General features: G+C 37.3%; 1 protein-coding gene across 1 annotated transcript in view; it reads left to right on the top strand.

Moving 5' to 3' along the window:
* The window catches only part of TMEM161B (transmembrane protein 161B), a 43,085-nt gene extending 35,005 nt beyond the window's left edge, over positions 1–8,080 (top strand). Inside the window, exons 9-12 of the mRNA XM_059833702.1 lie at positions 2,733–2,846; positions 3,970–4,144; positions 6,368–6,464; positions 7,337–8,080. Of these exons, the coding sequence (XP_059689685.1) occupies positions 2,733–2,846; positions 3,970–4,144; positions 6,368–6,464; positions 7,337–7,614 (664 nt within the window). The 3' untranslated portion in view covers positions 7,615–8,080. The remainder of the gene's footprint in view (positions 1–2,732; positions 2,847–3,969; positions 4,145–6,367; positions 6,465–7,336) is intronic.
* Positions 8,081–18,962: the final 10,882 nt, after the last annotated feature.

Genomic DNA, 18,962 nt, shown 5'->3' with positions numbered 1-18,962 from the left:
ATACGTGTTAATGACAGATTCTGCAGCATAAACCATTGTGATAATTTAGTCTGCTCACTTTCCTAAGAGAACCATTATGTTTTCTGATATGAAAATGATTTATCTTCAAACTGCATTTTTTTTTTTCTTTTCCCCCAAAAATGCCCAGCTTAAAAATTAATCTGTGTTTAAAATGGGTCTTTTACTCTTGGTAAATCTATAACCAAGTACTCTGCATTACACTTGTACTCATTGTAGTTAAATGCATCCAGGTACAGCTGCAAGCTGTTGGCTTGTATCTGCTGTTAAGTTTCTGCCTATGTGTAGACTGTGACTGAATCACTTCCTAATCTCTTCTTTCCAGCTAAATAAGGTAAACTGCTTAGTTTTTCATTTTTACGGTTCTCAATAATTTAAAATTTCTCATGCCTTTTGTGTAAATATCCTTTCCAACATCTTCCTTGATCTGTTGACATGAGATCCTAGGCAGAAATATAAAATCTCTGAAACAGAAGTTCATTAATCAAGGACTAACAGGGTTATTAATATACACTAGAATGGGGTTATGAAAAATAAATTTTCTCTGACTTAGTGTTTAGAGGATATTGGAACTGGTTGTTGAAGATAACTTTGTACAACACCAAGGAAATTGTTTTCAAAAGTCTTCCAATGCTTTGACTACTCAAATGGAACAATATAAAAATACGTTAAATGGATTAAAACTTGGTCAGATATCAGTGGAATTAGGTAATGCAATTATAAACAAAGAATCTTTGTCAAGTGATAGGTTCTAATTGGCCTGAAGAGATCGGTATTTGCCCTTAGTGAGGGGTTTTTATCAGTGAGTAGATCATTGGCTGTTTGCAGTTGTTTGACAGTGACTAAAGGGGATTAATAAGTGAGGATGACATGTCACTGATACGAAGCTCTCTAATTTGAGTGCAGGAAAACAATGCTTTTCTCTGCAGTCAAACACATGGTCTACTTTTGGGAAAAAATACCCAAACAACAAAAACCCAAAATCAAAACAAACCCCCCCCAAAGCTGCCCAAAAAAACCCACTGGCCCCCAAGCTCCCCCAAAAACAAACAACAAAAAAACCCCACGAAAAAACCCAGCAAAACACAAAGAAAAAAGAGGGGACAAGCTCCCTTTCCCATTCCATTACAGAATGGGAGACTTAACTTACAAGGAACACTGATTAAAAAAAAAAGTAAAGGTGACTGATTAACTAACACTTCTCTAATATGTTCAAAATGTTCAATATGGTTCTTTTATGTATATAGGGAGTAAGGTTTTTTTTGGGTAAACAGAATAAAAATAATCTGCTGTCCCTTTTGGTTTTGATAGCTGGTTTGATTTTTTTTTTTTCCTTTAGCAGCAGTATCCTTCCCTGCATTTATTTTGGAGTCTTCTTAATTAGTTTGTACCATTTTCGTATACATTCCCTCATTTTCCAGAGCCTGCTTCAAGAGTCTTTCAGCCTTTCTCCCTGTACTCAAAATAAACAGAAAGGGATTCTTGCCACCCTTTGGCATGTTCCAGTCCATTAACTCAGTAGGATGTCTTAAATACGTAGAAGCTCAGGTAAATAGCTTTCACAAGTCACTGAAATGCTTTGGACTGTTCTCTGATGCTGTTGTGTTCTCTAGCAACACTGAATGATTAGCACTGCTGATTTCTTCATCTGAAACCGGTGATTTAAATGTGTGTGTGATGACATCTTCTGAAACATGCAAACATTTTAATGGTTTTAGGAAGCTTGATGGTTTGAAATCAGTAAGGTCTTGTGTTGTTTAGAATAACTTTTGATTACCTCATTTCTTCTATAGTGTAGAAGCACTCTGGTTGGAGATGGAAGTATAGACAAGCTGATTCTGTTAGTGAGGAAGCATTGCACTAGCAAAACGACCACATCTACAGCACTGAAGTCTTCAACTGTTTTCATTTCAGTAACGAAAAATTATTGGGATATGGGGTTCAGAAATGAAGAAGGATATTAGTTTTCTGAAGTTTTTCCTGAAATTATCTCCTCTTTCTAAATTCTGCTGTCTCTTTTGTAGTCAAAGATTACGAAAGAGTACTACTTTTACATTAACTGTGCAGTTTCGTACAATGCTTTTAAAATGGAATAGCTGTGCTGGCTTTTGTTTTTTTTCATCCAAGTAACTTTAATTGAATGTAAGTACCAAGTTTCATTTAGTCAAGGTTCCTAAGTAAAAATCTTCATTAAACTGGGAAATCTGACCTCTGAGAACTGTTTCCCCTGGTCTGTATAGATAATGGAAATTAATCTGAGTACATTTTTAATTAACAAAAAAATAGTAATACATCAGCATATTTCCCGTAATTATCCCTCTGAGATGCTGACTTCCTAGTTTAAAACTGTAACAGCTAATGCAGTTTCGTGTTAATGCCATTTTATTGAAATTTTCCACAACTGTCTTTTACTATAGTGTGGCATAATGCAGGTAGCTCCTTTGGTTAGATTGTTGGGAATAAATCAAGTTTTCAGGTATTCTAAGAGCACTTTTTTTAAGCCACAACCAGTGTGTTGTCACAGTGTGCAATACTACTGTTTCGTTGAAACATAAGTCATACCTAAAAAATAGGGAAGTAATTTTCTGATTTACCTTTCTCCCAATTATTTTAAAATTTGGATTTCTCCTATTGAATCTGTACCCACAGTTTCAACAGTATGGTAATTATTTGTATTTAATAACTCCCCCCCCTTTTTTTTTTTCTTCTTTCAGAACATTGCTACATATAAACTTCTTGGCACCTTTATTTATGGTTCTGCTGTGGGTAAAACCAATCACTAAGGACTACATTATGAACCCACCTTTGGGCAAAGAGAGCATCCCTTTGTAAGATTCCCGTTAAAAATTCTTTCTGGGTTATTGAGAACAAAACCGTAAGTCTAGGTAGTGCCCTGTGAAAGTCATAGAAATGTGAAAGACTTAAAATTTAATAGCCTCTGCTGTCAAAGGTATTGTGGAAGTTGCAGCTGAGCTCTAAAGAGCTTCTGTGGTTTTGGAAGAACGAGAATTAGTCGCAGAGTGTTGAATGTTAAGGTGGTGGTTCCCAAAAAGCTGCTATCTTTTGGCACCTCTTTGGCAGCGATGGGTTATTCTTCCTTGGGGTGGAATACCACCTCACTGCCACCTTCTGGAACTTTGTATCTTACATACTGGTGGAGGAGAGGAGTGGTTTCACTGAAGAGAGTCGAGATACGTTGTCATGAGAACTGACCTATGCGATTTGTCTTAAGATCTATGTGTAGATGAAGTGCATATAGAATTGATAGCTAAAATATTTAAAATGCAAAAAGGGGAAGAATTTTCAGGAAGAGCAGTGTCTGAAATAAATACTGTATAAGTAGCATAGGTGATTGTCATTGTCACTGTTAGCATAGATAATTCGAAATAGTAGTATTCAAATAGACTTGAAACAGATATGATTGGCTGACACTTACCGCTTTCAAGGTCTAAGTTATGCTTCTAAGGTGATTCTGCGACCACTGAACTATTACATAAAACATTGCAAATACACAGATTTTGTGCTTCCATTTTGTTCCTCAGTATATCTTAAAATGAGGGTTGTGCTCTAACAGGGTGTCTAGAGCAACTGAAGTACACATTTGCTATCTAGAACTGTGTGTCTCAAAACCTGTAATTGTCTGAGCGAGCTTGTTTTTTAGTGTCCTGTCTTCATTACTTAGAATTTAAGCATTTAGGGGCTGTTCTTGTTTACAGACAAATGGATTCTGATTTGGATCTAATGTTGTAATAGGGCTACTAAGAAGTAGCACTAGAAAGAGAAGCGGAGGGCAGAAGTGAATATTACTTGCACATGAGCTTCATAATTGTAGATTGTGCGTTAAGTATTTTTGACAATATGCTTCAAGATTTCTTTACAGATGATACAAAGAAATAACTGTGTAGCACTAGGTGACCTTTGGAAAACAGCATTACTTTTTTTTATCTACAGAATGTCAGAAGATACATTTGACACTGTGAGGTTGTGGATTATCATCCTGTTGTGTGCTCTACGGTTGGCTATGATGCGTCATCATTTACAGGCCTATCTGAATTTAGCCCAGAAAAGTGTGGACCAGATGAAAAAGGAAGCTGGCAGAATAAGTATGGTTGATTTACAGAAAATGGTGAGTATGGTGGCACTGAGGTTAGATATTTGGAGTGCTCTGTCTGTACAAATGCTTTTTTTTTTCCCAGTTTTTTGTCTTCTGTGGCACCAGAGCTGAAATCTGACTGAAGCTTCCTAAACTGTATCAACTATAGAAATAGCACCATTACAGAGAAATTATGCAAACCAAAATATGCAGAGAGGTATCATCCATATTATGCAGATGGCTTGTCTTAAGTTATTCAGAAGTTGTTATAAAAGTTCCCTTCATGAATTGTTCTTTACAAATATATACAAATCTGATGTGATTCGGTTCAGCATGAACACTGGGGAGTGCACAGGGTGAGTGGTGATCTGTATGGGATCGATATGGGAAAAAAAAAGCAGTTGAATTTAGATTGAAAGGTAAAATACTGTTACCTAATCCCAACTATGATTTTTAAATAGAGGCGAAATTTCAGATGAGGTGGTTATATTTTGGGATAAAATGAGACATATTTAATTCTGTCAGACCACTCTCAAGTGCACTAGCCTAGTTACAAAACTGTCTGCCCATCTTGCTACTGTGGCAAAGGAAAAATTTCTGTAATTTTTTTTTTTAAAGAAAAGTAATAAAACATACCATCAACAAACTGAGGAGGTAGAAATTCGTAAGCTTGTTGTGGAATGGTGTTGCGTATTGCCTGCAAAATAAACTTCTATAAATTTCTAGTGTTGCATGATAGTGCTGCCTGATGATCCTGCTGAGCTGGGGTGTATTGCAGGAGGAATGTTTAAGTATGCCATAAGACGAAGATTCCTCTCTTAGGATTGTCACTATTACTTATAATCTTGTCCTTGGCTTCACCGAGTATCTGAAGATTGCAATTGGACTATGCAGTAGTTATTTACCAAGTGGCTAGCAATTTGCTTCACAAAAAAGGTTAGGAAATACAGGTAGCAGCAACTGGTTAGGACAGAACTGTGCTGACTGTTGTGAATTTTAATTCTGGGAGCTTTCATCCGATCTATAAAACAATAATGTCTTCTCTGTATGGTGTTTCTTAAATCTGTTTATCCAGTATCTCTGTATCTTCCCTTTGAGAAGGCCGTAGCCACTAAATGAAGTCCTGTCTTGTTTTACTAACCATGTCTGCTTTATCTTCTTCTGGAACTTCTGCCACTAAAGTCTTTCCTATCTGTCATCCTACAGTGGTCATTACTTTTTAATTTGTTCTTTTTATCATATTCCGTCCATTAGCTTGCAATATTTTTTTCTCATGCTTTTTCTTCTGTCAGTGTCTTAGTACTTTTTCTTCACATGTTAGTATTTTTGATGCTTGCTCATCACAAAAACCTTTGAGGTTTTAGAGGTATTTCCAAAAATGTCATGTCTGCCTTCATCTTTTTTGCCACCCTGTGCTCTTTTATTTTCTAACATTCAGTTAGTTTTATTTCATTGCTTGCTTGCTATTGATTTTATGACTTTTTTTGTTCTTTATTTGGTCTAGTCTTTTAGGTCGGTAGCTTATATAAAATATGTAATGTAACAATCTTGAGAAAGATGGAACAGATTGGGAACAGGGGGAGGGATAAATCTGAGTGGATTTCGATGAACCATAATGTATACCTGAAATAAAGACCATTTACATGCTGTTACTGATCAACTATTAATGAACAATCACCTTGTAATTGTTTTTAAAATACTGATGTTTCACAGTTGGAAATCTTAAAAATATCTCGCTTTTGAAAAGGGACTGCAATATTATCCAGACTTTCATTTACTTTTTATGAGGCTTTGGACTGTGACTACTACTTCATTTCTGAAATGAGATTTAGTTGGTGAATCACTGGGGACTTCAAAAATTAGACGTATATTTAGCTTTGATTCTGCTGTATTGAAATAGGAATCTTTAAGTGATGACATGCAGCTTGCGGAAGTAAAATTGAAATTAAATTGAATTTAAAAATTGAATTTAAAAAAAAAGTTTGTTTTAACGGCACTGATAATTTTAATTATTTCCTTTCAGCACTTCCTCTCAGATTTGTAAATGTCCTGAAACTAGACTTCATTATAGGGATTTCTTCATTAGGTCTTTTGAAGACAATATATCACATGCCAAGATGTGCTAGAAAACTTTTAAAACGGCTTTAATACATAAGTTCTGTTTTTTTAATAAATTGCTTGTTTTTCCTAGACATGTTCGTAAAGGTTTGCATTGATCAGCCAGAACTCATGAATTACTCTCTTCTGTTTTCCCAGGTGGCTCGGGTATTCTATTATCTTTGTGTAATTGCACTGCAGTATGTTGCACCATTGGTAATGCTCCTTCACACAACTCTGCTCTTGAAAACACTAGGTAGGCAAAATTGGATCAACAGAAATGTGTTCTGTTCTACCCAGGGCTTTTATATTTTCAGCTTACTAAAGAGACTTAGAATGTACGGGTACTTGCAATACAGAAATACTTTGTCGTTTCCTGCAATTTGAAACATGCTGGTTTGCGGCTTTTAAGTAGTCCTCTTCTGTTGCTGTTTTTGACATCTTTCAATTATATGTTAATTTGTTTGCTTTATTTCTGAGAAATTGAGTAATACAACTAATTAAGCTGTTTACTTCTCTTGAAATATTTGTCTTTTAAAAAGTATTTTAAAAGTGAACTGTATAAAGCACTGTTGATTTAACCTTATGAGCATCTGTTAAAGGAATTTTTTTCAGCATTTCAATCTTAAGTAGGCGTTTTGGACAGAAATGGTGAGATACAAGGTTCATCTCATGATTGGGAGATCTGATGTCACTCTGTTTTTTTGTTTTTCTTTCTTTCTTGTGAGGGATGTCTTTCACAGCCTGTCATGCAGTCGTGGCGTCCTTTTTGCAAAATGTCAACAGAAAGAGATAGGCTTTATTAGGCTGTGATTCATCCCATTCTGAAGTAGACATCTACATCTGGTGAGATGAATCATACCCAGCACTGACAGGGGTCCCAAGGCAACTGTATCACATGTAGATGTTAAGATGTCAAAAGGTAAGACGAATCCTACCCTAATAGCTTACTAGTATGATCAGGAAGCCATGCAGGTGAATACAATTAGTATTTACTAAGTTATAAAAATGTCGTGGGGTTTTTTTTGTGTGTGTGAAAAATACATGTAAGATGATCTATAGAGTGATAGAAATAACAGAACTTGAATTGAATTCTACAAAAATCTGTTACTTGTTTCTCTTTAACAGGTAATTATTCTTGGGGCATCTATCCGGAATTGAATTCTGACACTCCAGTAGAAAACAGTCTGCTTCCCAGTTCAGTTTATTCTGAGTCTCCACCTGCTGATGGAAAGATGAAAGTAACTGTAGTACAAATAACAATGGCTTTGGGAAGCCTAAAGAATATTTTCACTCCTCTCCTGTTCCGAGGACTCCTGTCTTTCCTCACCTGGTGGATTGCTGCTTGCCTTTTTTCTACAAGCCTTTTTGGGCTTTTCTATCACCAGTACCTGACTGTGGCGTGAACAGGTCAACTGACAAAGCAAGTGTGAGGTCAAATACTAGATACAAACCCAGGTACCCAAGAGGAGATGAAGAGAAAACAAGAAAACTATATATGAAGAGAAAACATATCAGAATTTTTTTAAATACTTCCTCTGTGTTCTCAGGGTGAATATTCTTAAAATGTTTAAAATCGCAACTGGGTTTGTTATTTTTGTTACCCAAATGGTAGGTAACTAATGGAATTATAGTATCGGGACTCACTGATGTTACTGTGTGGCAGGTGGTGGTGAGTGTGCTGAAAAGATAACGACCTCTGAGTATCTTGGTTTCCATAAACAGCAAGCCAACCTCAAAACTTTGTGTTTTAAGCATCAACAGTCAGTGACTGAACTGTGTTAGAAGGATACTGGTTATAGTGATGGTGGCTGCCTATCAATTAAATCTTGAAACTGAGCCATACAGTGGAAGGAGAGAGGGGATTTAAAAAAAAAAATTCTGTTGGATAGCTATCGATCACTTTTCTCCATGAAAAATGAAATAATCCAACAGGACAAAAGAGATACTGTATATTACAGTACGGAAAGTTGTATAAAATTTAAATTTAACAGGGATAGATGTATGGACCTGACAGGTATTGCTGCCTAAATATTTTGCAGGAATGCTTGTGCAGTAAGAGGAGAGTTATAAAAAAATATATTATTTTAGTCCCTGCAGTCATTTTGAAGTAATGGCCATCTGTATTGGTGCTAATATTGATCCACAGATTCCATTTGGATCTTTTAAATTTCTTCTTTTCAGGTAATATATAAATTCCATTGAAATCACAAAATAGTAGAAGTAATTAGTGACATCAATCAAACATTTGAAGACAAAACAGTTTAATCCTGCTGACTGAGAGTGTATGTATCTATGTAATGTACATATAAATATATATTATATATTAAATATATAATATATATGAAGTTATAAAGTATGGAAACTTTATTTTAAATTACTGAATGTATCTTACAGGACCGTGGGAGAGGGATGTATGTGTATCTAGTAATTTCAAGATCCCTTTTGAAATGAAAATTAAATTTTTTTGAAAGTTCAGTTGAAAGGGCTATTTGTTTTTGGTGCCTCCTCAAAGGTACTTAGCTATACTAAAGAAGAAAAGATCTACTTAAACTGTTAATCTTGAAATTTCTGCTCTGTCAGATCATCTTTTGCCACTCTAATCGGTGTTAACTTGGCCATATGGTAACAACTAATATCTCTTGGCTTCAGAAATAGATTTTCTGTATTATAAAACAGCTATAATACAAGTTTGGCTTAACTGGAGGGATAGATTCCAAGTATAAAACCATTGCAAAACAAAGTAGAATAACAGTTTTTCAGATGTTTTGTGTAATTGCAAAACAGGAATGGAAATTTATACGCAGTAGCATTTTTAACAAGTCAATATTACACTTTGCAGAGGTCAGTGGGTTTTTTAACTAATACGAGCTGGTTTTATGTTACTGTTCTTCTCTTGAACTTCTGTACAGCTTTGGCATATAAGAAGCATTTATAAATGGAAAAGCTTAACTAAATAATTAATATGTAGCAAACCTACCATATGGGAAAACGAACTGTCAGTGACTGCAGAAAATCAAGAACTTAAGCTGGTGATAAACTGTCTTACTGTGTTGAATGCCTTTTAAGTTATTTATTAGTTTATTAAATTGCATTTACTGATACTAGGGAAAGATTTATGTACACCAGCTAGTACTTACCGCATGCATTTGGGATGTTTGAGAACACCTGGCATGATTCTACCGGTTTCATTGCAGTATAGTATTTCAGTGCTACTGGTGCTGCAAGCTTTGTTTTTTCACACCAACTTTTCATAACTAACGGGAACAAAGGCTTAACTGTGTGAATTGGCTTGAAGAAAAATATTTGACTTCATAGATTCAGATCTTGAAACATTCCTAGGAAATCTTTCAGATTAATAGATTGACAAAATATGACAGGGCCAGCAATACTGGACCCACTGTCTATTAGTTCGAGATGTATCATTACTAATAGTATTAACATGGCTGGCTTTTAAGTTATAGTTAAGTATCCAATGTTAATGTTTTATTCAAGAAAATAAAACAATATAGTCCAGTTTGATTCTGATGGTGAACTTGGCCGAAGAAGCTCACTCTATAGGAGTTGTAACCTATTGTTGTAATCTGAAGGATAGGAATAAACTTTGGATACTGGAGAAGACTTCAAATAATGTTAAGTAACACAGTTACTGTTGGCATAGGTATTTATTCTGAAAACTTGTAGGTAAAAGTGAGCTGTAGTTATAGAATATTGCATTCAGCAAAAGTAATTGATTGTGCGTGTAGCAGAGCTTCACAGAGCTTTTGGTAAGAGCTCACTGTGTCTTACTCTTCAGATGTCACACTGATCACAGTGAAAAATAGGCACCAGGACGTTGCTGTTTCATTGTTCCGGAGGACTGAATAGTTGATTTTCTGGTCAGCAGTCTGATCTGAGTGGGAGACGGTCTTTCTCTGGCTCCATTTAATGCTTACATGAGTCTAAGAGGCTTATTAAAAAATGAAAATACGGTCATAAACGCCTTTGAAATGTGAGGTGATGGTGAAACTAGAGGTAGCATATTGCTGTGGTTGTGAGCAAGGCTTCCTACAACTACGTGATACGCTCAAGAGTGACATTTAAAGTAAAATAGCAACCCTGGTAGTCCTGACTTCCTTGTGTATTACGTAAGCTTCAAATGAGTATCTGCTCACTTCTTTAGTAAGTTGCTTTAAAACTGCAGCTGGCAAATGCTTTTTTTTTTTTCATGGAGAGCTTTATCAGCACCTGGGGTGAAAAAAAAAAAAGGCATTTCTTTCCAGAAATGGAAAAGCAGGTAAACATGACTGAAAGGTTAGTGGTTTTTATTCAGGATTCTTAAACATTTTGTCTTGCTTTTTGCCCACTAACTACTTATTTTCTGAGATATTTTAGAAGGGCAGGTGCCTTTGACAAAGAAGCAATGTTTCTTTCTTCCTTAATTCAGATGTCCCTTTCTTACTCCAGTAATGTGACTTGTTAGTTTGACTTCTTTTTCCTGTCTGCAGCTTTTTCCCTACATTCCCTATGCAGAACTGACTGTGCTAAATTAATTCAGGATTGTATTTTGATTTTTATTGTTTTGGTTTAAATTAATTTATTTTTGACGTTTTAGTTCCTTTAAGTAGTTTAACTTTGAATTCCAGCTGAAATTGTTACAATTGTTAACAATTGTTTAAACACTGCACTTTTGTTATGGGAGTCCCTTTAGACAAAGTATTAAGATAGTGATAAATCCACGTCTTCCAGGAAGTTCAGGGAAGTCCACTTGGGCTGTTTCTGAGCTTAGAGAAGTTGATTAGGAGAAGGACAATAGATTATAATAAGCATGTTCTTCCGCTTTGCAGGTGATGTTCTCAGGCACACTTGTTCACTTGATACCTTCTCAAGCTATAGGATTTGCCAGGTTTTGAGGTATTTCTAGCTGCACAGTTTTTTCCTCTTCCAGACTTCTCCTGCATAAGAATCAACAGATAAAATAACGGGGGAAAACCAGGTAGTATTGGTACAAGAGAACATCCTTGTACAGCCAGACATGCTTTAGAAAATTTGTTTCTGTGGCAGTTGTTCTTCTCCTCCTTTGAGTCACAGGTACTGGAAGAGTCATGAATAGAGATTTGTGCTTACCTGGGCTGTAAAGTCAAACTCACCTACGAATGAAAATGCCACCAAGGTACATCAATACAACAGTTAGGTAGCATAACCTCAGTCTATAAAATGATTAGAAATTTAAATTAACTTCAGGGGAACAATTAAAAATTTTGTACTTTGTCACAGTAACTACAGCTAAGTGGTAACAGAGGTCTTGGATGTACTGCATAGAAAATTTAAAGTACCTGATCTTAAAGCTGTTGGAAGGCTCTACAAGGTAAAAGGCCTTATGCCTCTTTATTCTCAAAGGCCTATGTTTTCCTTTTGAACATTATCTTGTTTCTCCAGAGAAGATTTTGAAGTTTTTAAATGCTGTGCTTCATGCTTTCTCACATGACACAATTTGTGCATTTATTTGTTGGCCACAAAACCCCCAGACTTAACCTCACAGTTCATTTTGTCACTACGTAATTACTAGAAGGTTTTAGTTAAGACCGAAGAATTAAATGCACGATGAAAATGGAAACGTTGAATGAAAATGAGGCCAAAGAAAATTGTGTGTTCTCTTGGAGAAATCTTTCTGTTATGGCTGAGCAAAATCTTAGTAGAGGAAGGCAGCAGTAGGTCAGTTGTATCCTAGATCAAATCCTAAATGTGAATGTTTACCATTATGAGTAAACAAGACTGTTACTTTCAGCATCTGCAGCCTAAGTCCTAAATCCCAAATGGTAGACTAAGAACAATATTTTGACCTCACTGATACTTACTCTAAAGAGCATCTAGGCAACAAGTATTGAAGCCGAATGTCTGATGTAGTTAAGCAAGCGGATGCAGAGTAGTCAGTCTGTGCTTCGGGGTGATTTTTGTGCAGCTTCTTGAGGAAGGTCTGCCATGCTTTGCGGCTTTGGCAGTGCATGCACTGAAACGAATGGCATGGCTGATCTCCACTCCTAATGGTAGACTGAAAGGTCTTCCTTCCTCCTCTGTGAGAGAGATCGTGAGGCCAAGATGTTGTTTCAAGGCTGCTTTTACTGACATCTGTCTATGCTGCACTTAACTTTTTCAAGTCTCTCACTGTGGACTGCCAGAAGAGTACTGCTGCACTGGACATTGTTTTGCATGCCAGTGTATATGTATTTTTATAACTTTGATTTCAGTGGCATTTTTAATGGCAATTATTTTTAATCCTGATACCGTGGATCATCATTGATTTTTTTTTTTTTAATTAATATCAGTGCCTGCAACTAGAAGTCAAATACTTCTACACTAAATTTTTTTTTAAAACTTGATGTCCAGACTGAGGTATTAACAAGTATGCAGTTTTATACTGGAGTGTGAAGTCCACCTGTAAATACCAAGCTTTTTTTCCGTACGTGATCACACATCAGTCAAGAATCCTTATTCAGATTTGCAGCATTTCTCTCAACAACATGCTATCTGTATGACTGCTATTTATAAAACAAACACCTCAGTAGAGTTTTGAGAGTAGCTTTGTACAAATGCCTTAGTAGTAGGCCATTTCTATTTATTTTATGATGCTGCTAAGTATTTTTTAAAACCTGGCTTAAAATACCTTGTGCTTAAAGTCAACCTTGTTCTCTTTTCCTCTGTTCTTTGTAACTCTGCTTCCCATATATGTTCTAAGCTTCAAGAATGCATATTTACAGTATTTTTGATAAAAACCTAGGACAAAGAAAAAATGCACCAAAAATTTTATTTCATAAGTACAGTTCATACCCATGTCATGATGTGCCAACAAACAGTTTTTGTTTTTCCTGTCTTCAGTCGTTCCTTTGTCCCATTGTTAACAACCTTGCACATTTTCAGTATGAAAGGTTTTTCTGTGAAGAATACATGTGGGAAAATACTCTGTAATAGCAATCACAGGAAACTTTGTCTAATGTTTCAGTCTTCCCATTTATGTGAGCAAATATTAATGTAAAGTTGCTATTAAATAATTTAACCCTAAAATTTCTCATAAGGTAGACTTGTTACAAATTGCACAGGGAACATCCTCCAAGTTGTAAATATTTTGCTTTAAATATGTCTCTTTGGGAACACAGATAAATTCAGTGTTGTTGTTCTGTTAATAGTCTTTTTTTTTGGTCTTTTTAATTGAAAAGCACATAATACTTCCTACTCTAGAACAAACCTAAGAACAAAAAACTCCCCTCCCTTCTCTTCAGTATTTTCCAAATGGGAAAGACTCTGATGTTATTTATGTAAATTCTAGCTTCCTTTTATTGCTAAATTACTGTTAAAATAAGATTTTTATAGATACAGCTTTACAAGGATTAAGACTGTCATGCTTCGCAGTGAAGATGGTGTCAAATGGTTGTTGCGTTATATTGACTTGTCCTGACTGGTGTTGCATTACCTGCTGTTTCAAAACAAATTGTCTCGTTTGCTTTATGCTTTAGAGGTTCATCGGGATCTGTGAAGAGGAGAGCGCAGCACCTTGGAAAAGTTGGAGAGTTGCTCTGTTTTGGGTTGGGGTTTTGTGGGCTTTTATTGGTTGGCTTATTTTTGTTTTCTTTTTTTTTTTAAGTTGGTGTGGATTATACTTGGGTACAATTACTACAAATAATAAACAACCTACAGTAACATTGCATTCTTTTTGTACACTGTTGACTAAAGTGCCTAAATGTGGGTGATCTCTAGAAGACATGCTTTGAATTTCTTGTATGTACCTTTGTAGGTATTTTGCTACATAATAGGAAGTTAACTTTTGGAAAGAAAATGCAAGGACTGCTAGCCCTTAAAGTGGGGTTTGCTATGAAACTATTGTTCCCTTACAGTTTTTGGCATATAGAATATGCCCATGTGTGTTTATGGCTTATTACGCTTTGGAGGCAAATAAGATTTTGAAGAAATCTTTTCCATGATAATCTTAACAGCTTTGCTACCTGACTGGTAACGTTACACCCCACTGCCACCTATGCATTTGGTTTTCTTTTTTTGTGACTGAGGGAAAGGACTTGCACAATTCTGAAAGGGTTGACTTCAACAGCGTTTTGTAGCGGCACGCTGGGTCTCACGCCCCAGTTGCGCAAGCACATGGTGACTTCAGACAGGTAAGTAGTTCTGTGTGAGCTCAGAAGGGCTGCACCGAAGTTCACAGTATCCACAGGGATTTGGTTCTCAAAGCGTATGAAAGAGCTGGATTGTAGCGTGGCTGTCTGGCAGCGAGCAAAGCAGCTCCAAAAGAAAAGGCACAAGTTACACCTTGAACCAGTTGTGTAGAATGCTCCTGGGGTATTGAATAGCGAAACCACCCTTGCCTTCCGACTACTTCCCTGGCTCCGAGAATGCCAAGAGCTGAAGGTGAAACCTGCCTGGTCTGGTTCAGTGGGGAGATTAAAAAAGGGAGGAAACAGCAGGTGCCTACTCTTGAGTTCATTACCCATTCTAAATGTGAAGTGCTTGTAAGTTGAGATGGTGTTGCTGATTCAAATCTACGAAAGGAAGCCTTCCTCCGAGGAAAGCTTATAATAGCATTTTGAGCTTTTAGCTCTAAAAAGTGGCTGTAGCGATCTGTACTGTATATGGTACGCTGTCTGGGATAACTTGCTCTGGTAAGCTTACTAAACACGTCCTTACACTATGTGTGAGAAATTACATTGCTTTTTTTACTGTAGAGCATTTAAGAAGCTGGTTTTGTCTTGCTTAATGTTACCATGTATCAGGCAGCTTTTATTAATGTGAAAATGGCAAGAATTGGTTTGTCGTCTAAATGCCTAAATTCCTTCAACGTCAGTAAATTTTGCAAAGTGAAGCAAGATTATACTTTCTTATTCCCCTTTCATTCTGTTGAAATTTTATAATTTAACTTTGTTTTTATAATACACACATTATTAAATTTATGTCTGTTAGTGGCTAGCGGTAACACCACAGCAAATCTACGAGAAATAGTGATATCTGCTGTGTATCAACTGCCCCATCAACTTGCTTGCCTTTGTAAAGTTTTGATCCATGTTAGACATTTAATGTCTACTGCAGTGATGCTCATATAGTGTTTTAGTATCCCTACATGTACTCTGCATGCCTTGCATTTGTGCACTGTAAAAGGATGGACTGTTTTACAGTACTTACTGTAGGTTTAAAAAAAGCTTCCATTATTTTATACAGTATTTCCCATATCCAAAATAGGACAATTTCTAAAGCCAAAGATCAATAAATGTTTATTGTTTATCAGTGTGGGGTTTTTTCCTATTTTGTATGATACATCTCACTTGTTACCGACTTGTGCAAAATCTCCAGGTTTGCCAAAGAACGTGTGGTAACCAGACTTTTTCTCAGTTTGCGTGCTAGCCTAAATTGTTCTATCTTTTTTAGAAATAATTGAGTAGACCATTGATCCCCTCCTTGTTTGAGGTGCAGCAGAATAAACAATTTTCTAGTGTAAATACAGATAATGTCTTACGAATAGCAGTTTAGCCACAAAGAACCACTTCAGATTAGGTATAAATGTTTTCATTTCTGAGTGTTCCAGAATTAAAATTTGCGAACAGTTTACTTCCTGGGAATAAGATCGGCTGTACACCATGGTGAGTGGAGGAAATTCTGAGTTTCCCGGTACACTCACAGGATTTATCACCTTTCTTCTTGACCGCCACCCTTCCTGATAGGAAACCACTTAAAAAGGAGTTGTATTTGCTGTCTTGAAAAGAAGTAATGTGTTTGAAAACGCGTTATGTGGTCTCTTCTATTTGTTTCATCCTAACAGCACTAAGAAGGAATATAATTAATAAGATCTTGTAAGCTTTGTTTTTTTGATTAGATTTTTGGAATATCAGATCCATGCTTCTACTTTGGATAATGTGCTTCTACTTTGGATAATGTGTTGATGCTAGTTTGCTACTTCAAAGGTCAAGTTAATCAGTGGGTGTCGACACAGTGTAGGTGCTTCTCAAGATTTTTTTCTATGCTGGGTTTCTGTGCCCTACAAAGCTTGTTGTGTTTAACCTTCAAAAGGACTTTGGCTGGAGCCATGCTGGATACAATCAGGTTACTTGGGCTGTTGACTCCTCAGCATCTTTTCTACCTGTGAAGTGTTGAAGTGATTCAGACAATCGAGCAGTTAGTTCCCTGGAAGAAGCATCCGTCCCTCTGCTAGCCGCAGCCTTGACTGCCCCAAAGGTCTGTGCTCTGTGCTTCCAGCTCTTCACATTCACCTGGTCTGCAGCAAGAAGCTGCTGTGAAAGCCTTGGCAGCGTGCTCCTGGAATGGAAGTGAGCCTTTGATTTCAAGGGTTGTGTGAAGTCTTGCTTTTGAACCCCTCAGGTTCACACTTTCAAGCCCCACTGATTTAAAAGGTATTCAGTGAGGAAAACTAGCGAAGCTGACCTCTGCTGTAAAGCACAAGCATGCATGATTCAGTGTAATAGCCCAGGGACTTATCCAACTTCTTGAAATGTTAATTTTAGCAGAGTATGGTCTGTGGTAGAGGAAGAGGAAGGCCTGGAAGTGTACTCCAGCCAAGAGGGCAAGCGCCTGGTACCTGTCCTGTGCTAGCTAGTCTGGACAGGGCTGAGAAAATAATGAAGATGTTGCTGTTTTGATTCAGATTTTATGAAGAATTTTCAAAGAAAATACAATACAATTATTGTGGCTTTCCTGCTTAATAGACAGGCTATTGACTGGTGGACTGCAAAAGGGATGCAGTGGAGACTGGGAGATCCCTCTTTTGGAGGAGTATTCAGTTTCCCTCTGAATCTACATCAAAATATAGAAAGTCGTTTGTTATACTTGTTCTGGAGTCAATCCTGCGATATTTTCTGCTTCTCATAGCTGAGTATTTAAAGATGTTTGCAAAACACTGTTTGCTGAGGGTTAGCATTTTGCTTTCCCAGGGGTGCAGCCCTGATGGGTCTGGGGGAAAGGTGGCTTCTCAGTTCATGAAGCGTAGAGCCACTTTGTAATTCTGTTTCTCATGAAAGCTGAAAGGAAAATAAAGCACCCTGCTCCCTGAGTTATGAGACTAGCAAGCTACTTTCAAGTGATTCTGGATAACCAACCCATGCCTGTGTTCTTCCCACCTGTCAAATTTGAAAGCAGTTTTTTCAATGAGTGTAGAACTTGCATGATTTCCCGAAATGCTTATTTTTATAGATGTATGGGGTATAGCGTGAACCGGTTGTGCATATGTCAGAAACTGAAAGAATACAGGCTCTTAGTTGGAGTTAGATGTATCTGATCTTTTAGCATCAAGGATGTCCAGTTGCTTCCCATTCATTTGGGTCTTGGCCTCTTCTCTGGGTGTTGGCCTCTTCTCCCAAGTGACGAGTGACAGGACAAGAGGAAATGGCCTCAAGTTGCACCAGGGGAGGTTCGGGCTGGATATTAGGAAAACTATCTTTACTGAGAGAGTGGTGAAGCACTGGAAGAGGCTGCCCAGGGAGGTGGTGGAGTCACCATCACTGGAGGTGTTCAAGGAACGTGTGGACGAGGCATTGCGGGACATGGTTTAGTGGGCATGGTGGTGTTGGGTTGATGGTTGGACTTGATGATCTTACAGGTCTTTTCCAACCATTGTGATTCTGTGATTCTGCGATTTCAGTCATATTTGGAAGAGGACATACTGGCAAGTTTTGGTCCCAAAATCCAGTTTTCTTCCTTGCGTGAGGACATGCTATTCCACGTCTACTCTTTTTCTGTATCAGCTTGAATAGAAGAGTAAAATATAAAAATCTTCAGCCCAAACTTCTGTGTCTTGTCCAGATTGCTGGTTCCCCTGTCCTCGTGTTCACAGAGTGGGAGGAAGCTGTTACTGTCATCTCCCAGGCAGCATGAGCTCACAGAAGTGGGGAGGGGGGCACAGCAGAGTCATATATCAAGGAATTTGGGCTGCAATTTACAGGATGAAAGATACAGAAAGGGGTTGATCTGAACAGGGATTTGTTGGCCACAGGAAAGCACAATGTGGTGATTCGGCCGTTCAATATACACTGCTAAAAACCATCCGGGAGGTGGGGAGTGAATGTGACTCAGATTAAAAGCCAAAAGGGGTGAGTTGGAGATTGTGTTGTGCAGCTCAGGGGGAGTGGGACCAATGCCGTAAAATTGCGGGGTGAGGTGTTGTGTGTTGTTTTTCATGTGAAAACCTGGGAAAGCTGTGGAGGATTTAAGGACTAGGAAAACAGCTTTTAGTGAGAAACGTAAAAAGAACTCTGCAGGGTATCAAGTGAAGATTCAGAGGTTAAAGTACCTTAATGTGGAATAAAAACTGCATAGAGAAGGACTCTGATCTTAGAGAAAGACAGAACAGGAACCAGAGATGGAACCTGACACTAGGTAAATTACAATAGTGGAAATGGTGGTTTTAACAGAGCCACTAATTGCATTACAACCTGAGGTGGTGAATTCTCCACTGGGTTGTCTTCAGACATCTTCTGTATAAGCTGCTATGGGTGAGCAAGTTACTGCTCTCAATACAAGGACAATCAACAAAAAGTAAAGGAACCAGGGGACAAACAACTAAGCCACTTTTTAATGTAGTTTTGTTCTAAAAATCAGAATTTTGGAACTTTTGGATTGGCACTGCTGTGGCTGGATTGCCAAATGGTTAGGAGGAGACACACAAAGTTAAAGTTTCTTTAACACGTTTGAAACCCGGACTATGTGTAGCCATTTTTCATATTGCATAGGTCTTAATGCCTTTGAAAATTTGTTAGGTGGTGAAAGA

Source organism: Gavia stellata, chromosome Z, assembly GCF_030936135.1.
Source record: "Gavia stellata isolate bGavSte3 chromosome Z, bGavSte3.hap2, whole genome shotgun sequence".
Classification (NCBI taxonomy): domain Eukaryota; kingdom Metazoa; phylum Chordata; class Aves; order Gaviiformes; family Gaviidae; genus Gavia; species Gavia stellata.
This window is presented reverse-complemented; position numbering and strand designations above follow the sequence as displayed.